Genomic DNA, 25837 nt, shown 5'->3' on the forward strand with positions numbered 1-25837 from the left:
GGTATTATGTTAAATACTGTAGTTAAACTAGTATATTTTGTTGTGGTTGTTCAGTCCCCATGGAGTACAGCACACCAGCTTCTCTGTCCTCCACTATCTCCTGGAGTTTGCTCAAATTTATGTCCATTGAGTTGGTGATGCTATCTAACCGTCTCATCCTCTGCCGCTCCCTTCTCCTCTTGCCTTCAATCTTTCCCAGCACCAGGGTCTTTTCCAATGAGTTGGCTCTTTATATCGGGTGACCAAGGTATTGAAACTTCAGCTTCAGCAACAGTCCTTCTAATGAATATTCAGGGTTGATTTGCTTTAGGATTGACCATAAAGGAAATTCATTATCCCTATTCTACAGTAGAAGAAACTGAGATTTAGAAAGATTATTTATCCAAAGTCAAGTAGGCAGTAAAGTGCCAGAGCCAGACCTTTCCAGTTTCTCATAACCTTTATACATGTGCTGCTTAAATCCACCGTGCTCCACGACCACAGGCTGAACACTTAATCCAGCTGGGATTCTGGGGAAAAGTCATGTTATTGCTGACAAGAACAATTGGTAATAATGTAGAAAGAGGTTATGTTAAAACCATTGCTTCTGAGTAGGAGTTCAGAAAGGGACACAAAAACCATAGCAACAACAACAAACATCTTCATAGCACGCATTCTGTGAATATAGGTCTTCCACGACTCAAAAGAATAGACTTCCTAATCACCCAAGAAGAGAAGGGTTGAGGAAAAAATAGGTGTAACCAGGAAATTTCTAGGTGAAATATTAAGGAGGTTGAAAGGGTAAAGGAGAAACATAAAACATTTACTATATGCTGGCATCCAGAATAATATAAACTCATTATAAAACATATTATTGTTAACTAAAGGGATCAATCAATATTTGTTGCCAATTATGTGTTAAACCCTGTGGTAAGTACTTAAGAAAACCATAGACTCACACATTATCATGTTCCAAATTTTATTAACCACTTATATTTATAATTTTAAAATGTATGTATATGCTTAACCATATTATTACATATGACCAAACATTAGTACGTCATTAAAGCTCAAGATATTCCACGGGATTTAAAAAAAGAAAAAATTCTTATGAAATCACACAGCCTCCTTTGAGCTCCTTGAAGGGATTTTTGTCCTCTGGGATACCCTTTACTAATGGATCCTCCCCAGATCTTTCTTCAACATAATCCCTGAATTCTTCACAACATTTGGACACCTTAAAGGAAAAAAGAAAGAGATAATTCATTTGGTTTAATGGAGAATACTTCAGAATCCAAGAATGCATTTATAATAACCATTTGTGTGTGTGTGTTCTATCTTTTTAATGTGATTCTGCTTTCTGCCAACACACTCATACTTTGTATGAAAGAAGAAACATTGACATAGCGGCTCCCTCCTCTGTCCTTGTAGATATCTTGGAGCAAAGGCTAATCAGCTGGCCAAACTCCAGCTAAGGGTTCTCAGCAGATACTGCCTCCAGCCCTTTAAAGGAGACAGGATCCAGGGATCAGAACACAGCTGACAACGCAAGTCAAGAATGTTACCAGAGTAAGCATTGATTAAATGCTTTTCCTCATTCCAAACATGTGACCTGTGAAGGTGGAAGGGAATGAATAATTGTTGAATTCCAGGCTTATCACCACTCCTGGATTCTCAGAAGGATACACTTTGTAATTTTATTTTAAGCTTGTCTAATGATGGATCATGATTGTGAACTTGAAGGTAAGCTCCAAAGGGACCTCTGGCTGACTTGTTCACATGTATCACAGGCATCTAGAACAGAACCTATTTATTTGTGTGTGTGTATATGTGTGCTCAGTCATGGCTGACTCTTTGCAACCCCATGGACTGTAGCCTGCTGGGCTCCTCTGACCATAGAATTTTCCAGGCAAGAATACTGGAGTGGGTCGCCACTTCCTACTCCAGGGGATCTTCCTTCCCCGACGTCTCCTGCGTTGGCAGTCGGTTCACTATGCCACCTGGGAAGACCCTTACATTTTACTGGTGTTCAGTAAAAAAATAATGGCTGAACCAAATCATTTGTTTTGTTTATGAGCTTGCTCCTTGGTCATCTGCACCATTATAGTAATGACTTCGTGAAAAATCAGGCTTTAGTATTTTAATTAATGGACTCAGTCAAAGTCTGTTAACGTACCATATATCATACTGTTTAGAGAGGGGCAAAGTTATATACATGTGTAAATATAAGTGTGTGCATTGTGTATATGTATACATATGCATATACACACACGGGACCACGTTATTCATTCCTTTTAATTGTCACCTTGTTATGTTTTCACCTAATACATCATCATGACATTAACACAAGGCTGTTTTAGTTTTGGCAGTCCATGAAGTAACCATTCTGGAAGTTATCTAAGGAATTTATTGTTTTGTTTTAATAAAATCTTCATGCCATTTTTTTCATGGAAGTTCTAAGCAACATCGGACAGAAGACTTAAAACTACTGATAACTCTGCAAATTCATTATCTGCATATTAGAACAAATCATTTCTAACTGGGGGCGGGGCACTGGTCAGGTGGCTCCTTCCTAGGACGATACTTGGAGTTTATGCACACATTTGAACAATATCAATTTGAAATATGCAGTGATTTAGAATCACTTTTTTTTTCTCTTCAAAATTCAAACTTGAGATTTAGATTCACTTTTTCCCCTTCTTCCAAACACCAGCTCTTTGGGCCCCCACCAGATGTCAGCAGTAGGAATCAGTGAGGGTTAGTTCTGACAGTGTCTGGTTAGGATCTGAGGATGCTGAGGAGCAGTGATTACCTACAATCCTATGTGAGGGTATGCGGCTCAAAACTCTATTATAAGTATATACAGTTTAATACAAGTTTACACAGCACGGTGGAAAGAACAGGGACACTGGATTCAGGGGATTCCAGGTTTGATTTTGGCTCTGCTCATTTACCAGCTGTGTCCTTGTTTAAAACAGTTTATCTAAGGTTTAGCTACTTCATCTACGAAATAGAAGGAACACAGGTTGCATTAAATACCTGGCATAGATAGAGAAGCAAATGGTAGCTGTTAACTACAAAGACTGCCTTTTGTTTTTGCTTATTATATTCACTTAAAGTCATCCCAAATCTTTTTAGAAATTGGTTGCCAAGAGTTGTCTTAGTTTGACAATGCTGCTGTTTAGTCACTAGGTCCTGTCTGATTCCATGTGACCCCATGGACTATAAGCTGCCAGGCTCCCCTGTCCATGGGATTCCCCAGGCAGGAACACTGGAGTGGGTTGCCATTTCCTCCTCCAGGGAGTCTCACAATGCTACCACCTTGATAGCAAGGTTGAGGCATATTATGGATCAGTCTGGTTCATAGATATCAATAATAATTTTTAAAGTAATAATAATTACCTATTGCTACTATTCCCATTTTATAGAAGAAGAAACTGGCATAGGTAAGTTAGCTAACTTAAGTGAATGTTACACAGAAAAAGTCGTGGAGCCGGAATCTGAGTCAGATATGGTTCCGGAGGAGACCTGCTTAACTATACTATGACGGACACTATGCCATCCTATGTCAGAGTTCTGGGTTCAGGCCTGGAAAGTTCTGAGTGTGTGTGTGTGTGTGTGTGTGTGTGTGTGTGTGTGTGTGTGTGTAGTTTTGGCAGTCTGATACTAAATTAAATTGACTTCCAAGAGCAAAGACACATTATGCAATAGGAAAGGGAACCAGAAAGCCTGACGAAATGGGGATGTATGTGATGCCTATCCGAAACAATAATTCCCAGGTGAACATGCCAGAGTGAACAGTAAAATTGAAGATGACCAAACTACATATAAAATAATCCTGGCTATATAAATAACAAAATGGCTTTTGGATGTTTCAAATATAAAAGAAAAAATCATTAACTCCTTCATCTCAAAAGTTTATTTTCCATAAAGATAAGGATTTTAACTTTTTTGGTGTATGTTCCAAGCTTTTGTGCTGTTTAAAGATTTAATTTTTATCTTTACAACAAAGTATGTTTGGCTGGTATGGAAAGGGCAACTGGGAAGTTTGAGACAATTATAAACATAAAAGAAGCCAAAATTCCAACTTTTAGTGGGAGTGAGAGTTTTGAGCAAAGTTTGAAGATAACACTAACTCATTTTTCACTTTGGCCTGATAAAACAAGTTTTTTTTAAGAAACATGAAATATACTCCTATGACTTGTGGAGGAGTTTTTGTCCTACTGATGTTCCTAAAACAAAGAGATCTGAAATACATATCTACATTTTCCAAGCGCCAGTCACCGTTTGGTGGAAAGCTTTATTTTTTTGCCATTTCTGCTCCTTTTAATGGGAGAGGACTTCGGGTAACGGTTTTTAATGTCTGACAAATGTTTGTAGGAGAAACCAGCGAGTTCTTGTGCCTGACCTCATTTTTATTTTCAAAGAGGGAATAGAATGTACTCATTCATTACTGGCCATGACAATGCTGGAGGGGATGACGTCTTGGCTAACAGTATTTGAACAATATCAAATAAAGAGAAACATCAATTTAGCAAAGTGAAAACAAAATGCCTATATGCATTGCTTTACTTTATTGCTTAGCTAAAAAATATGATGTTTCATATTCTTCATTTTATTTTTCTCTCTCCACCCCCTTTAAAAAAATAATCTATAAAAATATTTTCAGTTTAGTGGCCATACAAAAACAAAAATAGGCCAAGGGCTAGATTTGGCTTATGGAACATAGTTTTCCAGGCTGTTAATTTTAACTCTAAATCAAAAGATAATCATGATTATTAATTTTCTTAATTTCTGATGAATTTTATCTGAAAAACTTATTTTCAACTGTACTGAGCTTCTCCAATTAGTGATGTGAAAGAGGAAAAATAATTTTCCCTCTACACTTCTAGGTTCTTAACTGAGATTACTCTGTAATAAGAAAGGCAGATTAACAGGAGAAAAACAAGTTTAAAAACATGTATACCCTCTGTATACAAGGGAGAAGCTCTGGAAAACTGAGGAGCTTCCTGAATTAGTTCAAGTCACCACCTTAAATACTACTACAATGAAAGACAAAAGAAGATGGTGGGTGTGGATGACAGGGGTGTGGACAGCCAGTTATGAGCTTAAGATAATGATCAGACCCTTACCCTAAAAAATCCCTGGAGGCTCATATGCTGAAGAATCTGCTTGCAATGCAGGAGACTTGCATTCAATCCCTGGGTTGGGAGGATCCCCTGGAGAAGGGAATGGCTACCCACCCCCTCCAGTATTCTCGCCTGGAAAGTCCCATGGACGGAGGAACCTGGCAGGCTATATAGTCCATGGGGTCTCATAGAGTTGGACACAACTAAGCAACTAACACTTTTCTTTACCTTAAAATAATTCGTGACAGCCTATCCCTGAAGGACAAATATTTCCCTTTCTTATGTCAGAATACAATCTCTTGGCTACGCCCTTATAAGCCCCTGACTTTCTCTTCCCTGGAACAGTCTTCAAGTTTTACCCAAATCTGTCTCCTGAACTGTAATATCTAAGAGCCCCAAATAAACATTTTTCATTAAAAAAAAAGGATAAAAGAAAAGCACAATGTCAAAAAAAAAAAAAAGGAATAAAAACAAACGACAGGCCCAAATGGAGTCACGTGTGCTAAGCCCCACATCAGAACAAACCAAAACTTAATATCTAATTTAACTGCAGTTTCAACGTTTCCCAAGAGGAAACCTAACACCCCGGAATTTCCCAGTCTGCATGAGAGACCTCCTGCTCTTCCCCCAAAGGAAGTTGCTCCTGCCTGAAATAATTCTTCCTTTGTCCATGACTTCCTTGTCCTGCCCCTCTGTCCCTATAAAAACCTCCCATTTTGCACAGCTCCTTGGTGAGCCTTTCTACTTGCTAGATGGGATGCTGCTCAATCCATGAATTATTTAGTAAGGCCAGTTATATCTTCAAATTTACTCAGTTACATTTTGTTTTTTAACAACAGTAAACAAGGGGATGGTGGTTAAGCAGATTTAAATCCTTGTGTTCCCCACTGATAAGAGTTTCTAGAGACTTAAGAGAATGACTCTTAAGTCCTCCTCCTGATACAGAGGAGGGAGTGCTTGTATGCATGCTAAGTCGCTTCAGTCATGTCCGACTCTTCTCAACCCTATGGACCAAAGTGCACCAGGCTCCCCTGTCCATGGGATTCTCCAGGCAAGAATCCTGGAGTGGGTTGCCATTTCCTTCTCCAGGGGATCTTCCTGACCCAGGGATTGAACTCACATCTCTTAGGTCTCCTGCATTGCAGGCAGGTTCTTTACCACTAGTGCCACCTGGGAAGCCCGATAGAGAAAGAGACAGCCTTACCAATGGAGATTTCCCTTACAAATAAAACTCAAAAGAGGACAGCAGTTTACCATCATTCTTTCCAGCGTCACTTCTTTCTTGAGCTGGTCGACTTCCATCTTCAATTTGTCCTTTTCTGTCAGGTCCTCAATGTTGATCACTGGCATCTTCTGCCTGCTGAAAAAGTAGAAAGTTTTATACACCTGAATTGTCAGACTCACTTCAAGTTAATGTAAACCAAACCTTCCTTCAGCTCTGAACTTACTAAGCGAACTGTTTAACTTCCTTTGATAACCAATTTCTCTTGAATGCTCTCCAAACAATACTAGCCTATGCACTAGCCCTGAGATTTTAAAGCTTTCTTATAATCTTCACTAATATGATTAAGTATTTAACTCTAAACACCTGCTACTAGGTTTGTGGAGAGAGGTCAGTTTACTCAGTATATTATCTTAAATATCCAGTGCTGCTCCTTTTCCCTATTTCTTGGCACAGTGTATAAACTTGAGGTTCCAACCCTCATCTCCAACTCCAAAACCCTCCATTATATGATTTATGCCATTTATGTTAGTTTGAGGTCACTGAGGACTGCCCATTAATTCTCTAAATCACTAGAGAATTTAATCTGATATTAACAGAGAGACATACAAAAAAGTATCATTATAAGTCCCTTATAAATAATGGATTGACATATAAACCAATAGAATGAAAATACACCAACAAATAATCTTGCTAATTAGGAACAAACTAGCATATTACTTAGATTATACCTAGAATTTTTTTTCTTTTTGTATATTACTGTCACAATGAATTAGACAGCAATGATGAGCAAATGCAGCAGGTTAAAGGGGACGTGGTGAGTCTGATCTCCCAATGTATATTATAAAAGAATTAGGGCAGTAGCAATACCTTCTTCTTCTTAATTAGATCAGTGGGCAGTGGGAAAGATGGCGTAGTATTTTAGTGATTCCCTTATGAAACTGCCTGGACAATATTTCATTGTATCCAAGTGGCATCATGCTTTGTGATCTGTCCTCTTCGGTCTTGTCTTTCCTTTCGTGTCTCTAATCCAACTTCTATGATGACATATTTTGATGAAAGTTAGATACGCTCGGGTCATATGCTCTTTTGGAAAAGAGCTTAAAGTCATACACATACATAAAAATATGCTGCTAATCATATGTTAGCAATTAATTTATATAGTATTTTCATTTCCAAAACATTTGAGGAAATATTATTTTCCTTCTTAGTTTTATAATACTCTGTTCTTCTCTGAGTAAAAAAGAGATAGTTTAGCCTGTTTTCAGGGATAAATGCCTACTGATGCCACCAGAGAGGTAGAACATGGACATGCGCGTGTGTGTGTTAATCACTCAGTCATTGTCTGACTTTTTGCAACCTCAGGTACTGTAGTCTGTTAGGCTCCTCTGTTCATGGAATTCTCCAGGCAAGAATAATGGAGTGGGTAGCCATTCCCTTCTCCAGGGGATCTTCCTGACCCAGGGATCCAACCTCAGTCTTCTGCACTGCAGGCAGATTCTTTAAAATCTGAGCCACCAGAGAAGCCCCTCCAATGGATACCCAAAGCCAGTATTTCCTACACTTTTAACTTTCATTTTGCATTTTTTTTTCTTTTCTACGAATCCCACTGTGCAATTGTGGTTTGGTATTTGAAAGCCCATTCTCAATTTTATTCTTACCTTCCTTCTCACCTCCTTTAGACTACCTGCAAAAATTCACAAGCACATCTGTTTCTCCTGATCGTTCTTATTTGTTGACATTGTCCTTTGCACAACTTTTCCCCATCTTGGAGAATGTTTTCCACTTGGCAACAGCTTTGAAGAATCACTTTAGGAACTTGTTGAAACAGAAGCCCAACTTAAGAGGTTTCGATTTAGGGCAGGGCTTTCTCTATTGCGGAGAAGGCTTACCATATATTGGCAATAAAATGATCATCCACCAGCACTTGCTAGCTGTGTGGTCCTGATCAAGTTCTATAATCTCTCTGTGACTCATTTTACTAGGAAATAGGAGCAGTGATAGTATCTACATTGCAAATTTCTTTGCTTGAGAAGAATAAAGATTGTATAACACTTGGGGCATGGAGCAAGCACTCAGTACATGATAGCTGATGTGACTCACTTACTCTGTACCTCTAGACTTTCACATTGTGCTGTTATACTGGTCACTTGCTGATACGTGGCTTTAAAAGTGCTCTTAATGGATATCACGAGGACACGATTTAGGTCCTGTAATACCACATGTAGTAAATGCTGTTGGTGCCCTTTCCAGACTCTTCTTTCTCTTTCCAGGGTGGGTTATTTATCCCTCTAGAAGCTGTGGGTATTGACAGACACCTTTGCTTATGTTTTCCCTTGGCTGATGAAAACCTTCAACTGATAATATCTGGCAGGTTATGACAACTGGCCCGTGAATGTTCTGTAGGAAACGGTTGCCTGAAGTGGGGTTCTGATAGTCCAGACCACTGTCTCTGGGCTGAAAAGCCTTGATATAACTGAGCTGAGAGCCTTCCTGAGCATCCCATGGGTTCAGGATGAAGCTAGACTTCTGAAACTACATCTTTTCCTACCTTCTCCTCCTTCATCCTGCTTTCCTCATCAGAGATCTCTCCTGAGAATTCACCCTCAATAAATCACCTGGAAAAGGGTCTCTGTCTTAGGATCTGCTTCTGAGACACACTGAGACACAATAGATTATAAGAACCTTTACAACAGCACCCATATCTTTTATAACATATGTCCTTACCACTGTGTATTGTTTTGTATATTGTTCAGATACAGAAGAGGATCACGAAGGACTGATAAAGCCACTTGCAGCCTACGTCAGAAATATTTACCTCGACATCGAGAAAAGTGCAAGATGTTGTAGAGGAGCAGAAATAATTTTCTCTCTACCCTTCTAGGTTCTCGGCTGAGACCATCCTGTAATAAAAGATTAATAGAAGAAAAATGAACAGAAGTTTAGTAACATATATACCTCCTGTATACATGGGAGAGACCCAGAAAAACTGAGTAACTTCCCCAAATGGCCCAAGCCACCACCTTAAACACTGCTTCCTGCTAAAGACAGAAGAAGATGCTATGGAGGGGGAGGAGGAGTCAGTTATGGGAGGTATTCAGGCAAAGCACAGTCAGCAAGGCCTATGAGATATAAGTTGCTGTCTTCTCCATTGATAAGAGTTTTTAGAGATCTAGACTCATCCTCTTCTTTCTGGTACAGAGAGGGAGACACCATTACAGAGAGTTCTCTTAGAAATATAAATGTCTCTTAGAAAAGAATAACTTCTGCTTGGTTTTCATGGCTTCTCCTATGTCTGCTGTTTCTTAAAAATAATCAGCTCAAAATACCCCGTATGCCAGAGAGACGTATTATGAGCTGGCATCTTATTCTCCCTTCCAGTACCTAACTTGACATTATTAACACATGATTTCTTAACTCTAAAGTGCTCTGATTCACCATATTTAATAACAATTTAAGCAAAACACACTTCATTTGATGTCAATCTTAGAAAGTGAATCTTCGACAATGTGAGAATGCTTGCCAAATTTGATACCACAGGTCTTGTATGGAAAAATTCAAAGAGTGAAGATCAAAACTCTGACCACCCTCAAGGACACCTAGATACACAGTGAAGCGCAGCCTATATTATCTGCATGGAGATATATATATATATATATATTTATATACACAGATATATATATATATAGATCTCTCTCTCTCTCTCTCTCTCTCTCTCTCTCTCTCCATGCTCACAGTTGTATTGAAGTCAAAGATTTAAAAGCATTTAGATATAATATCATAGAATTACTTTTTAAAAAGTTTTATTGGAGTACAGTTGATTTGCAATGTTAGTTTCAGGTGTACAGCAAAGTGAATCAGTTGTATACATATACATACTCACTCTTTTTTTTAATATTCCTTTCCCATATAGGTCATTACAGAGTACTGAGTAGAGTTCCATGTGCTATACAGCAAGGTTTCTATTATCTATTTTTTCATAGTAGTGTAATTTTCAACACCATCTCCCAATTTATTCCCCCCAGCTTATCCCCTGGTAACCACAAGTTCGTTTTCTATATCTATAAATCTACTTCTGTTTTGCAAATAAGTTCATTTGTACCTTTTTTTTAAATTCCATAAATAAGCAATGTCATATGATATTTGTCTTTCTGTGTCTGATTTACTTCACTCAGTATCACAATCTCTAGGTCCATCCATGTTACTGAAAAGGGGCATTATCTCATTCTTTTTTATGGCTGAGTAATATCCCTTACATATATGTACCACACATCTTTTTTATCCATTCCTGTTTTGATAGCCTTAGGGGGCTTCATGTGCGGCTATTGTAAATAGTGCTGCAGTGACCACTGGGCTGTATATCTTTTGGAATTCTGGTTTTCTCCAGGTATATGCCTGGGAATAGGACTGCTGGATCTTACGGAAGTTCTATTTTTAGTTTTTTTAGAAACCTGTTCTCCATAGAGGCTGTACGGATTTACATTCCCACCATCCGTGTAGGTGAGCTCCCTCTTCTCCATAGCCTCTCCAGCGTTGTAGATTTTTTTGATGATGGCCATTCTGAGCAGTGTGAAGTGATACCTCATTGTAGTTTCGATTTTCATTTCTCTAAAAACTAGTGATGTTGAGCATCTTTTCATGTGCTTTTGGCCATCTTATCATCTCATTACTATTTATTCCATTTGCAGATGAGGCAAAGGGGATCCAGAGAACAGACGTGCCCCAAATCACACTGTTGGTAAGAGCAGAGCTGGGGTTATAACACAAGTGTTTGTTTTCTGGTCTGGGATGATTTCCATTCTAGCAAACTACTCCCAGTTACGCTCTTCAAACCAGTTTAAAAGACTGGATTTGCTTTTCTTTCATGGACTCCATTCCTCTGGAACTGTTTAGAGAAAGAGAGCACAGAGTTGACAACCAGGGGCACTAGGCGCCTCCATGCCCAGTTTTCCATTGCCTAGGCCATATACTCTAAACTTTGAGGTTTGGGCCACCCTCCATGGAAAGTCCTAAGAGGTGCTAGATCAGACCGCTGGAACTGCTACCAAGTATCCCCACCCCAACCTTCACCAGAGTATAAAGAGAGGGCTGAAGACTCATAGAACAACAAGCCAGGGTGGCAGGTACAGCTAACTCAGGGAAGGCAGATACTCCCATCAGGTAGAAGATACATCGCCTTTTACCTCTTCCTCCACCCTGCGCTACCATCAGAGGAGTTAAGGTCCAAAAAAGCCAAGAGGAGTAGAGGCTGGGGAGAAAGAGCACTGGTTCTCAGGGGGAGCAAGAGTGCCCCCTAGGGGGCCTTTTAAACGGCCAGATTGTTTGCGTTTTCACTGGGTTTGTAGGTATGGGTGAAGGATGTTGAGGACAGAACTGTGTAGAGTAGCTTGTTGTTGTTTTAGCCGCTAAGCCATGTCTGACCCTTATGTGGCCCTATAGGCTGTAGCCCGCCAGCCTCCTCTGTCCGTGGGATTCCCCAGGGAGGAATACTGGAGTGGGTTTCCATGCCCTCTTCCAGGAGCTCTTCCCAACCCAGGGATCAATCTAGCATCTCCTGCATTGGAAGACGGATTTTTTTTTTTCACCACTGAGCCATTGGGCTTCCCAATAGAATAGAGTAGCTTCAGTTCAGTTCAGTTCAGTTGCTCAGTCGTGTCTGACTCTTTGCGACCCCATGGACTGCAGCTTGCCAGGCCTCCCTGTCCATCGCCAGCTCCCGGAGTTTATTCAAACTTACGTCCATTGAGTCAGTGATGCTATCTAACCATCTCATCCTCTGTCGCCCCCTTCTCCTCCCACCTCCCTGGTGCTTCTTTCCCAGCACCAGGGTCTTTTCAAATGAGTAAGTTCTTCACATCAGGTGGCCAAAATATCAGAGTTTCAGCTTCAGCATCAGTCTTTCCAATGAATATTCAGACTGATTTCCTTTAGGATGGACGGGTTGGATCTCCTTGCTGTCCAAGGGACTCTCAAGAGTCTTCTCCAACAACACAGTTCAAATGCATCAATTCTTTGGCACTCAGCTTTCTTTATAGTCCAACTCTCACATCCATACATGACCACTAGAAAAACCATAGCCTTGACTAGACAGACCTTTGTTGACAAAGTAATGTCTCTGCTTTTTATCTCTAGTTTGGTCATAACTTTCCTTCCATGGAGGAACTTTTAATCTCATGGTTGCAGTCACCATCTGCAGTGATTTGGGAGCCCCCGAAAATAAAGTCTTGGACTGGGCTGGCTCCTCCCGGCCACCGCCCCTGGCCTTGGGTGCGGGGTGGCTCCTCTCGGCCTTTCCTTCAGCCTGACACTCTCGGCTGCTGCCCCTGACCTCGGACATGGGATAACTCCTCTTGGCCACCACCATTCGGGCATGAGGTCCTCCCAGCTTCTGCCCCTGACCTCAGACATGGGGTAGCTCCTCTTGGCCGTGTTTAGTGAGCCGGTTGCAGCAAGAAATGCAAAAAAACCAAACTGGCTATCTGGGGAGGCCTTACAAATAGCTGTGAAAAGAAGAGAAGTGAAAAGCAAAGGAGAAAAGGAAAGATATAAGCATCTGAATGCAGAGTTCCAAAGAATAGCAAGAAGAGTTAAGAAAGCCTTCTTCAGTGATCAATGAAAAGAAATAGAGGAAAATAACAGAATGGGAAAGACTAGAGATCTCTTCAAGAAGATTAGAGATACCAAGGGAACATTTCATGCAAAGATGGGCTCGATAAAGGACAGAAATGGTAGGGACCTAACAGAAGCAGAAGATATTAAGAAGAGGTGGCAAGAATACACAGAAGAACTGTACAAAAAAGAGCTTCATGACCCAGATAATCACAATGGTGTGATCACTCATCTAGAGCCAGACATCCTGGAATGTGAAGTCAAATGGGCCTTAGAAAGCATCACTATGAACAAACCTAGTGGAGGTGACGGAATTCCAGTTGAGCTGTTTCAAATCCTGGAAGATGATGCTGTGAAAGTGCTGCACTCAGTAGGCCAGCAAATTTGGAAAACTCAGCAGTGGCCACAGGACTGGAAAAGGTCAGTTTTCATTCCAATCCAAAAGAAAGGCCATGCCAAAGAATGCTCAAACTACCACACAATTGCACTCATCTCACATGCTAGTAAAGTAATGCTCAACATTCTCCAAGAAACCAAAGAACTAAAGAGCCTCTTGATGCAAGTGAAAGAGGAGAGTGAAAAAGTTGGCTTAAAACTCAGCATTCAGAAAACTAAGATCATGGCATCCTGTTTCATCACTTCATAGCAAATGGATGGAGAAACAGTGGAAATAGTGACAGACTTTATTTTTCAGTTCAGTTCACTTCAGTCGCTCAGTCGTGTTGGACTCCTTGCAACCCCATGAACTGTAGCATGCCAGGCCTCCCTGTCCATCACCATCTCCCAGAGTTCACTCAAACTCACATCCATTGAGTCAGTGATGCCATCTAGCCATCTCGTCCTCTGTCGTCCCCTTCTCCTCCTGCCCCCAATCCTTCCCAGCATCAGAGTCTTTTCCAATGAGTCACCTCTTCACATGAGGTGGCCAAAGTACTGGAGCTTCAGCTTTAGCATCCTTCCTTCCAAAGAAATCCCAGGGCTGATCTTCAGAATGCACTGGTCGGACCTCCTTGCAGTCCAAGGGACTCTCAAGAGTCTTCTCCAACACCACTGTTCAAAAGCATCAATTCTTCGGCGCTCAGACTTCTTCACAGTCCAACTCTCATATCCATACATGACCACTGGGAAAACCATAGCCTTGACTAGATGGACCTTTCTTGGCAAAGTAATGTCTCTGCTTTTGAATAGGCTATCTAGGTTGGTCATAACTTTTCTTCCAAGGAGTAAGCGTCTTTTAATTTCATGGCTGCAATCACCATCTGCAGTGATTTTGGAGCACCCCAAAATAAAGTCTGACACTGTTTCCACTGTTTCCCCATCTATTTCCCATGAAGTGATGGGACTGGATGCCATGATCTTCGTTTTCTGAATGTTGAGCTTTAAGCCAACTTTTTCGCTCTCCTCTTTCACTTTCATCAAGAGGCTTTTTAGCTCCTCTTCACTTTCTGCCATAAGGGTGGTGTCATCTGCATATCTGAGGTTATTGATATTTCTCCCAGCAATCTTGATTCCAGCTTGTGCTTCTTCCAGTCCTGCGTTTCTCATGATGTCCTCTGCATATGTTAAATAAGCAGGGTGACAATATACAGCCTTGACACACTCCTTTCCCAACTGGGAACCAGTCTGTTGTTCCAGGTCCAGTTCTGACTGTTGCTTCCTGACCTGCATACAGATTTCTCAAGAGACAGGTTAAGCGGTCTGGTATTCCCATCTCTTGAAGAATTTTCCATAGTTTTCAATAGAGTAGCTTAGAGTCTCACTAATATCTTTCAGAATTTCCATAGGTTTCTTGAAATTTTATTTAGAATTAAAGGAAGATTCCTTGTTGTAGGAAATGGCAACCGATTCCAGTAATCTTTCCTGGAGAATCTCATGGACTGAGGAACCTGGTGGGCTGCAGTTCATGGGGTCGTAAAGAAGTCTGCCATGACCTAGTGACTAAACAACAACAAGGACAGTGTAAAGTTAGAAGGCTACTTGTCTTATGTTTACTTTTAAATGTTATAGATTAGAGTATTTTGAAGAAAACTCGACTAATAAAACAGTTAACTTATAAGGACTATATTGGAGAAAATTACTACAATTAATTTTTTAAAGTCCTTTGTTTTGTACAGAGAATCAATCACAGATTCTTTGAAACAGAAATGCTGTTAGGACACTTCAAATATGTTGATTCATAGACATTCAGCTTGACACATTTTTCGGACACAAATCCACTCTGTTAGGTACAATAAACTTGTAATCATGGGTATAAACTTTCTGTTCTCGTACTTTTCTTTTTCGTCTTGACATTATACTTGGGACTATTAACGAATAATAGCTTACATTTTATTCATTTGTTCAATAAATATTTACTGAGTTCTATTATATGCCATATAGTATTCCGGATTCTTGAATGTAGAGCAGAGAAAAAAAAAATTGGAACACTTACATTCTCATGAGGGAGACAAATAATAAACAAGATTTAAGAAATTAAATGTAGCAATATATTGTGAAAAGTGTTAAGGGGAAAAATGTAACACAGAAGGAAAAGGAAATGTCAAGAGAAGTTATTTCAGTCATTGAGAGAGTGGCCAGGGCAGGCTTCTCTGAGACAGTGCTATTTGAATGAAGACCCAAAGGAGCGACGGCGTGTCTAAGAGAACACTGCATGTATCTAAGAGAAGGCGGTTCCAGGGATCAGTAAGAGCAAGGGTAGCAGTGAACCAGTACGAAAGTGATGAGTCAGGTGAGTGTGGGATGAGAATAGCATGTGCTATCAGGAATTGCAGGGGTCTTTCAGGCCATTGTAAAGACTCCGGCTTCATTATGAGTGACAGGGAACATGGGAGGGTTTTGAGTAATAGAGTGATATTATCTGTCATATGTTTTAGCATCATGATTCTGGCAGCTCTTTTGGGGTTAGACCATAGAGGGCAAGGGGAGAGGCAGAGATGAGGCAGTTTTGGTAATTAAGGTGAGACATGATGGTGACTAAAATCAGAGTAATAGTTGTGGAGGTGGGGACACGTGATGAGATTCTATATATTTTGAAAGTAAAAATAATAGGACATGCTGAGAGATCAGATATAGGAATGAAAAGAAAGAAAAAGTCAAGGTAACTCCAATGATTTGAGTCTGAACAACTGAAAAATGAATCTGCTGTTAAGTTGGTGCAAAAAGTAACAGCGGTTTTGGACCCTGAATTTTAAATCTTTATAACTAAGCTCAAACACATCTTTATTAATCAAAGTAGGAACAATGATAATCAGCACATTTTTGCCAATGAGAAATCAGTTTGTATATTCCTGTAGCAAAAAAATATATATATATATATAACCTGTGCTTCAGGATTTGACGAACTCTTGGAAATCATTTTCTGCCTCCTGCTGGTCTGGTCATGGGAGCATTTTCCCTGCAAATTGTTGTCAAGACGCTTGAAGCAGTGGTTGGTTGGCAAGAGGTCAGGTGAATATGGCAGATGAGGCAAAACTTCGTAGCCCAATTCATTCAATTTTTAAAGCACTGGCTGTGTGACATGTGGTTGAGTATTGCTGTGGAGACGAACTGGGCATTTTCTGTTGACCAATGTCAGCTGCAAGGCTGCAGGCACCGCAGTTTTCGGTGCATTCCATCGGTTTGCTAGTGTACTTCTCAAATGCAATGGTTTCACAGGGATTCAGAAAGCTATAGAGCATCAGAGAAGCAGCAGACCACCAGCGACCATGACCCTTTTCTGGTGCAACTCTGCCTTTGGAGCTTCTGCTCCAACCACTGAGCTGGTTGTCACATAAAATCCCATTCTCATCACATGCCACAATCTGATTGAGAAATGGTTAATTGTTGTTGCATATAATAAGAGAAGATGACACTTAAAAATGATGATTTTTTTTTTTTTGAAATGCAGTCAGTTCACGAGACACCTACTTATCCAGTTTTTTCACCTTTCCGATTTGCTTCAAATGCCAAATGACCATAGAATAGTCGGTGCTGAGTTCTTGGGCAACTTCTCGTATAGTTTGAAGAGGATCAAGCTTTAATGATGCTCTCAGTTGGTCATTGTCAACTTCCAGTGGCCGGTCACTGTGCTCCTCATCTTCAGCGCGCTGGTCTCCTTTACAAAATGTCTTGAACCGCCACTGTACTGTACGTTCATTAGCAGTTCCCAGACCAAAGGCATTGTTGATGTTTTGAGTTGTCTCTGCTGCTTTAGGACCCATTTTTAACTCAAATAAGAAAATCACTCAAGTTTGCTTTTTGTCTAACATCATTTTTCCACAGTCTAAAATACATATAAAATAAACAGCAATAATTCATTAGCAAAAACCATAAAGAAAGAAATGTTCATTAAAATGATGTATTAACATGACCCACATTATTTAAGAATGTATTCCTATATCAAGTGGCAAAGTTCAACAATGCAAAACTGCAATTACTTTTACACCAACTTAATATTTCCTGAGATGGGGAAGACTTGAGAAGGGGAATCCCATGTTTAAAATGCTTGTTACACATTCATTTGAATAGGCAGTCTGGAGTTTAGGGGAAAGGCCAGCGCTTAGGAGAGAGCCAGGAAAAAACAGAAAAGAGAAGAGAACAAAGGATTAACCTGAACCCTCTAACATGAGGAGATGAAATGAAATTAATAAAGGAAAATGAGCTTGTTGTGATGAGGATTAATTAGTTAATAACTTCTGAGCATTTACTATGTGTCAGACACTGTGTTGAACACCCACAGGTATCCCTTTATATCTACTCTTTTTCCTCTTTCTACATGGGCCAGTAAAATGATAGCTACTAACAAGCATTTATTTATTCAGCAAATATTTATTAACTACCAGGGACCAGGTGCTCTTGATTGCTAGGTGCGGAAGCAGCAAACAAAATCAACTTTCTTATCTCTTACTGTGTCTACACTACATCCTTCCATAAATCATTCTTTTTCTGTTGAGAGTTTTTTCCTATCACATAAAAGATAGTTTGTGTTTTCTTCCATCTAATCAAGTTGATCACACATTTTATCATATTTGGTTTTTCAAAGCCAGTTGCTTTTGTATTTGTGGCTATTTTTATTACACGGATTGCATACCAATCTCTTTCAACCTGTAGCTAAGCACGAGTGAGTCTAGACATTCAAATAGATTCTATGACAACTCACTTTCTTCCCCAGGGCAGCTCTGGTTCTCTGTTTCTACTGAGCAAGTTGGGTTTTTAAGACACTTGAAAAGAAGTAGGAGAGTGGTAATAATAAAAAATTGTTTATTCCCCAGATATCTATGAGATCTTACTTTCCAGGTCTTACTAAATCAACTAAGGAGGGAAAAACCAAAAGAATATAGTATGATGAAGACTGAAAAAAGGCATTTCGAGAATGATGAAGGATTTGAAATTGTTAGCTACTGCTGAAAGGTTAGACAAAATATAGTTGGGAAAATGTGGTCTCTGGTGACCTTAGGGCCAGCTGCTTTGTCATAAGTATTGGGAGGTCCAGTAGGGTGTAGCAACGGGATGGGCTGCCCTTGACAAGAAGAGCATTTTTTCTTCCTCTTCTCAGTGTGAAAGCTTCTTGAATGGAATGTGGGAAAAAAGGGGAGATGAGGAAGTGGACGCAGATAGTGAAGATAACATTTCTGAGAAGTTCTGCTGGGAAAGGGAGTGGCGAAGTCAGGTCCTAATAGGAAAGGGCCATAGAGTCAAATATGAACTGCAAGTCTGGGATGAAAAAAAATCAGAGATAGAGCACTCCAAATGGAAACTTACAACCTGGGTGTTGTGCTGAAGGATGAGAAAGGGGTCAGAGCTGATGTCACAGAGGGGTGAGTGAAGCCCTTGAGAAAGCAAGAGAAGAAAGGACCCAGAGAAGCGGCTAAGGGGTTGACCTCTGGACCAGGGCATGTCCTCTATTATAAGAGAAAGGAAGCTAGAGAATACGGGACAGTCTGTTGACCAGTAGGAACAACTCCCTCTTCTCTGACTCGTTCAGTATATCCAGTCCAGACTAGTACTCAGTTCTCTTCTAATACAACATTTCAGTTCAGCTCATTCCTCTCACTAACAGTCAATAAGAGGGAAAAAAAAAACAAAACAAAACGTGAGTGCTAGGAGATGTATGTGAAATGAAAGTCACTCAGTCATGTCTTGCCTGGAGAATCCCATGGACGGAGGAGCCTGGTGGGCTGCAGTCCATGAGGTCGCAAAGAGTTGGACACACTGAGTGACTTCACTTTCACTTTTCACTTTCATGCATTGGAGAAGGAAATGGCAACCCACTCCAGTGTTCTTGCCTGGAGAATCCTGGGGACGGGGGAGCCTGGTGGGGTGCCGTCTATGGGGTCGCACAGAGTCGGACATGACTGAAGCGACTTAGCAGCAGCAGCAGCAGCAGCAGCAGCAGTCATGTCTGACTCTTTGCGACTCCGTGGACTATACAGTCCATGGAATTCTCCAGGCCAGAATACTGGAGTGGGTATTCCTGCTCCAGGGGATCTTCCCAACCCAGGGATCAAACCCAGGTCTCCCACATTGCAAGCCCCTTTCAAACTGCAGCTCGCATCTCCTTCTGCCCCCAAATGGCAGGTTGTCCCTTCTTTGTAACTTAATATACAAAACTTTTCTACATAAAGCTACAGCAAATGAACGTTTGAATGGCTTATTATGACACATTAGTAAATAATGTATAACCAACATGGGATTTGGGCTAGAGTATAAAAATAACAAGACTTTCTCATGAAAGTGTATCTTTATACTTGAAAGGTCAAGACCCATTACTCTCTGCTAAATATAACCCTGAAAATAAGGTCTTTAGCGATTAACTCTCCCAATCCTCTTATCTGATTACCGACTTCGGCAGATGTTTCTCTAGGGAGCATTAGAGCAGTGCATTTAAATTGCACTTCTCTGCTAGTTCTCAATTATAACTTCATACTTGAGGAGAAAGGAAAGCTGAGATAGAGCTGCCCAGGTACTGAACTAGGGCCACGAGCACATGTTCTATTAAATGAGTCTGACTTTAGTCCCCATGAACATGGGAGAAAAGGATGTGGGCACAGTGAGGCCAGGGGAACCAGAAACCAGACCGCTTGTGCTGCCCGTATGTGCAGTTTTGGCCGAGTCACATATCTATCGAAAGCTTCAGCTTCCTCATTTGCAGCGTGGGGAGAAAAAAGTATCTTCCTCAAGTGGTTATTGTGGGGGCATTTAACGAGCTAATGGGTGCAAAGTACAATGCAAACTCTGAACAAACATTTATCGAGGATCCCACGTGGTATACAAGAGTTCAGGGAAATTTTGCCTTCCTTCCCTCATTCTTAACCTGCCACTCTTTCTAGTGGATTGGTAACCTCAGCTAGAATTCCGGATAGATGGTAAAGCTGCACAATGCTAAAAACTTGGGTAAAATAATTCAAAATCTGTCCCAACCTTCTTGGTGCCCTACACAGTTAAATGTCCAGCAACCTGAATGAGAAAAAAGATGGTCTGCATCCCGAGTTAGGCATGACATTTGATGGAACATACATTTAGGAAGAAGAGAAAGGAGGGTTCTGAAATCCTGCCTTCTTGAGGAGGGTAATGCTTTGCTATAACCCCAGCTCCTAAAAGAACCAACCAAAGCAACTAGCTGATGAAGAAAAGAGCCTGTGTCCCACAGACACAGAAGATGCAATATGAGATATATTGACCTGGATTGGTTTTTATTGTGAATTGAGCTCTTGCTTAAGTTTTGATTTTTTCCTCCATGGTCCCATAGAACCTCGTACAGATTTTTAATATTGTACTAAGAACACTATATCGCAGCTGGGTCACAAAGTGTTTATCTGTCTACCCTATTTTGTCATGAGATACCTAGTGTGTTTATCATCTTTGTATCCCAAATGTACACAAAGGCACAAAATTGCACACACTGTAAATGTTTAATCTGCTTATTTTTAAAATAGGTGAATGAAAGAATGACCACGGTAAAAGACACACAATATACTTCATTATCTTGTTCTGCTTAGGGAGAAGGAGAATAATAAAATTAGGCATAGGGAACATCTCATGCTTTTAAGTGACTCCACCTTATTATGTAACAATGATAAATGCAGTCTGTGTCCGACAGGGGGTGCAATAGAGCAAACATTTCCTCCATGGCCCAATCCACCAGAAGAATGTCTAACTGGTGAAGGAACAGTCTAAACTTTCACAAAACTCTCCTGACTACTGACTCACTCAGAAGAGATTAGCTGCCCTTTTCTGCAGATGTGCAAACTCGTTGTTAGTGCCAGCTGGACTCATTTCAGATTTTATTTTAACAGGGCTAAACTAATGAGCAGCAACAACTTTCTTTATTGATGAGTTATCAGTGGAACTTGGAGAAGGAAATGGCAACCCACTCCAGTGTTCTTGCCTGGAGAATCCCAGGGACGGAGGAGCCTGGTGGGCTGCCGTCTATGGGGTTGCACAGAGTCGGACACAACTGAAGCGATTTAGCAGCAGCAGCAATGTAACTCCTTAAGTGGTGATGTTATGTTATCATATGCATCCCCAAATCACTGGGTTAAATTAATTCTCCTCATTCACTCAAAAGTTAGACAGGCCACCACTCCCTTGGGTATCTGACAGAGAGGAAGACCATCTGCCTCAATCCCTTCCTTAAATTCATGGTCACCTTTGAAGTCTGTAGGGCTCTCAGAGGCTAGAACAGAATGCTCAGGACTTGGGAATTCTAGAAGCAACTGTGTTCCAAAACAACTTCACATCCACTTGTTATGACGCCAAGGTCGGGGAGGGTGTGGAAAAGAACAGAGGCAAGGATCTGACATACAAAATGCTGCTCCCGAACTCACAGGAGTGTATGTGTGCTCCCATTCTGGTATTTACATGAACACTAAATACTCTACGGGCTTCCCTGGGGGCTCAGATGGTAAAGAATCTGCCTGCAAAGCAGGAGACCTGGTCGATCCCCGGGTTTGGAAGATCCCCTGCAGGAGGTCATGGCAACCCACTCCAGTGTTCTGGACAGAGGATCAGACCATGGGGTTGCAAAGAGTTGGACATGACTGAGAAATGAAGCAGCAAATACTCTAAGGTCCTGACACAGTGGAAAGAGCCTCGGTCTGGCTATGTCAGCAAGAATCCAGGGCTGATTAAGTATCAGGAATGTGGGTTCTAGGCTCAGCTCTGCCAACAACGAAGGCAAGTGAACATGACCAGCCATTTTATCTTTCTAGGCCTCAACTCGTAAAGGTAAAATAACAATGCTGGGACAGATGGTATTGACAGTTCTTTTCAGCATTCATTCTACAAGAATGGGGACTTCAAAGGTTTCTCAATGGTAAAGAACCTACCTGCAATGCAGGAGACCTGAGTTCGATCCCTGGGTCAGGAAGATCCCCTGGAGGAGGGCATGGCAACCCACTCCAGGATTCTTGCCTGGAGAATCCTATGGACAGAAGAGCCTGGTGGGCTCCAGTCCATAGGACTGTATTTGTCAGCTCAGTTGAGTTGGACATGACTGAGCATTCATACACACACTATAAGAATGTAAGAATTCCATGCCTTATTTTACAGATCTCTAAGCTATTTTGAGCCTCTGTCTTTAGCTGCACCATTAGAGCTGTTGCTTGGTCTGGCAAAGACAAGTCAATCTGGGTGACTGTTTTTCCCAGTTCCCTCCAGCCTTGCATTTCCTGTTGACTCGGATAAAGGAATTCTGTTCCTCAGCTGTGCTGTGCTAATCTTTTGGCCTAGACACAGGTTTAAGGAGATAGAAGTACTATGACATCCGTATGGAGGTCGATTGTAGTGGTCACATAACTCCTTTCCACATGGTCCTAAAAATAAATTCAGCAATGTAAAGTAGTCCCAGGAATTTTAGCTTCCTCTTATATTGGAAAAGATCTTTTTTTCAGGGATATAGAAATACTCAAGGGTTTTGCAACTGAGGGGTAATGCTCTTCCTGATCACCTGGATTGACAATTTCACACTCCTAACTCCCGCACGTGTTCAGTTGTCCTTCCCTGTCCCTGCGCAGTGGTCACAGAGCTGTTAGAGACACGCTGTATTTGGGACAGAGCAACGGAGGAAACTGGACTTCTCAGGTGGCTCAGCAGTAAAGAATCCACCTGCCAATGCTGGAGATGCAGAGGTGTGGGTGCGATCCCTGGGTCAGGAAGACCCCCTGGAGAAGGAAATGGCAACCCACTGTAGTATCCCTGGCTGGGAAATCCCATGGACAACAGAGGAGCCTGGAGGGCTACTGTCCATGGGGTTGCAAAAGAGTAGGACACAACTGAGAGACTGAAAAACAACAAGGGAGGAAATGGGCATGTCTAGAGCACCTCTGTGCACAGACTGCAGCCTGCGTCCATAGCCTCTGTACCTCAAAGGGCTGAGAGGTCTGGTCTTGCCCTCGTGCCCCTCCATCTCTTACACAGCAGGCCGGAGGGCAGTGAGTGCCTGCTGGGGCTGAGAGAGCCCTGAAGCTCACCTCCCCAGAAGAGCTCCTCACAAAGCAATATCTGACAGTGTGACACCTTCTGAAGTGGAGAGGTGACCTCTGAGCTCAGCCAAAGAGGAAATCTGATGGGAGCAAAGTCATGGGCTGCAGCGCTGCAGGCTCAATCGCGGTGCTCTGCTTCTCAATTGTGGTTCGCGCTCCATCTTAAAATGCTGTGCCAAGGCTTTCAGTGGGGACTGGGACATGGGGTGACTCTAGTGGATTCCGTGCCTGTGTGTGAGGAGCTGAAGCGCATCTCTCTGAGTTGCTAGGTGCTTTCCTTTTAATTCTCACATGTGTGTGTGTGTGCGTGTGTGTCTGTGTGTGTGTGTTAGTCGCTTAATCGTGTCTGACTCTGAAACCTCATGGACCATAGGCCACTAGGTCCTCTGTCCATGGGATTCTCCAGGCAAGAATACTGGAGTGGTTGCCATGCCCTCCTCCAGGGGATTTTCCAGACCTGGGACTAATCCCTTAAGAACTGTGTATTTTGTCAATTCTAAGACACTCCTTTTCTCTTATACTATCTCTGAAGTTGGAACGCATCTTATATTCAGCATGTGTGTGTATGTGCTTAGTCGCAACCCCATGGACTGTAGCTCGCCAGGCTCCTCAGTCCATGTGATTTCCCAGGCAAGAATACTGGAATGGGTAGCCATTCCCTTCTGCGGGGGATCTTCCCAATGCAGGGATCGAACTTGGGTCTCCTACTTGAAGGCAGATTCTTTACTGTCTGAGTCATATCCTCACAGCACACTTATAAGGGACAGTTAGTATATCCATTTCACAGGTAAGAAAACTGAGGCTCTAAGAGTTTACGTAATTTTTCCAAAGAAGGAAGAAAGAAAATCCAGGTACCCTCCAACTCCTAAGTCTGCTTTCCCACTGCACCGTGAAATTCCCCAAAATAATCTGCCCTAATTTAAAATATTACTCTTTCTATTAATACATGAAGCAAAAAGTGATCACAAATTGCTAGCAGCTGAGAACAAAGAACAGAATTGACAATAGTCAATGCTGAATGGTAATTATGTCTCAGTCTCAATCCTTGAATCTGTTTTTAGTCCATTTGGGAGACATATTTAAACAGATTCAGAAGAATGGAAATAGTTTACCTTTGAAGTTGAATTAACTTTTCTTCTCAACATTGTTGTTGTTGTTCAGCCACTCAGTCATGTCTGACTCTTTGTGACCCCAAGGACTGCAGCAAGCCAGGCTTCCCTGGCCTTCACCATCTCCCAGAGCTTGCTCAAACTCATGTCCACTGAGTTAGTGATGCCATCCAACCTTCTCATCCTCTGTCATCCCCTTCTTCTCCTGCCTTCAATTTTTCCCCAATTAGGGCCTTTTCTAACGAGTCGGCTTTTCCCATCAGGTGGCCAAAGTATTGGACCTTCAGCTTTAGCATCAGTCTTTCCAATGATATTCAGGACTGATTTCTTTTAGAATTTACTGGTTTGATCTCCCTGCAGGCCAAGGGACTCTCAAGAGTCTTCTCCAACACTACAGTTCAAAAGCATCAATTTTTCGGTGCTCAGTATTCTTTATGGTCCAACTCTCACATCCATACATGACCACAGGAAAAAACCATATGGACCTTTATCAGCAAAGTACTGTCTCTGCTTCTTAATACTCTGTCTAGGTTTGTCATAGCTTTACTTCCAAGGAGCAAGCATCTTTTAATTTCATGGCTGCAGTCACCATCTGCAGTGATTTTGGAGCCCAAGAAAATAGTCTGTCACTGTTTCCATTGCTTCCCCATCTATTTGCCATGAAGTGATTATCTCAACATGATCCTGGCTAAATGTCTGGTGAAATTTCCCTCCCCTATTAGTATTTGGGAGGTATTGGGAAGATCTAATCTGATTCTCAGAGGAGTATATCTTTCCAAAACCAACTGGCTGCCTCAGTGTTTGACTTGCTGGAGCTAGCTCACATTGGCTCTGGTGAACGCGACTGTATTCATCCATTCCCAACTCTGGTGGTTTGGAATCAGCCATAACTGGGAGCATTTACGCCATGGAAATCAGTAAAATATTCAACCCAACACACCCCTCCCCCATTTCATTTTTCCTTCCTGGCAAACTGGTTGTTCAACCTTTATCCTTATAATCCTGTCACTCTTAACCACAGATATCCAGCAATCTGACAGTAAAAGAGACACAGAATATTTCCAGACCAGGCTAGTTTTCCTAGGAATATAGTCCTTTGCCATGACACCAGGAAAACTGAAAACTGGCCCTAGGCATTATATGTGGAAATATCCCAGATTACTAACTCACCTTGAGCAGAGAGATTTTCCGAAACTGGAAAGAACTCTTGTAAACTCCCTTCAGTATCTTCAGAAGAAGCCAGGAATAGTTACTTTCTTAAGAATATTAAATAGAGCAAGAGGAAAAGGTGGAGGAAGGAAAGACACAGTCATCAAGAGAGCCCATTAA

The 25837-nt window shown here is 41.4% G+C and overlaps 1 protein-coding gene across 1 annotated transcript; it reads right to left on the reverse strand.

Annotated features, from left to right (window-relative positions):
• On the reverse strand, window positions 950–25742 carry GNGT1 (G protein subunit gamma transducin 1). The gene is made up of 4 exons (XM_018047530.1): window positions 25679–25742; window positions 9149–9233; window positions 6363–6468; window positions 950–1216 (listed from the first exon to the last, which is right to left on the reverse strand). The coding sequence occupies exons 2-4, from the start codon at window positions 9154–9156 to the stop codon at window positions 1088–1090; spliced, it is 243 nt and encodes an 80-aa protein (XP_017903019.1). The 5' UTR covers window positions 9157–9233; window positions 25679–25742; the 3' UTR covers window positions 950–1087.

The sequence above is a fragment of the Capra hircus genome, chromosome 4 (genome assembly GCF_001704415.2).
Source record: "Capra hircus breed San Clemente chromosome 4, ASM170441v1, whole genome shotgun sequence".
Taxonomy (NCBI): domain Eukaryota; kingdom Metazoa; phylum Chordata; class Mammalia; order Artiodactyla; family Bovidae; genus Capra; species Capra hircus.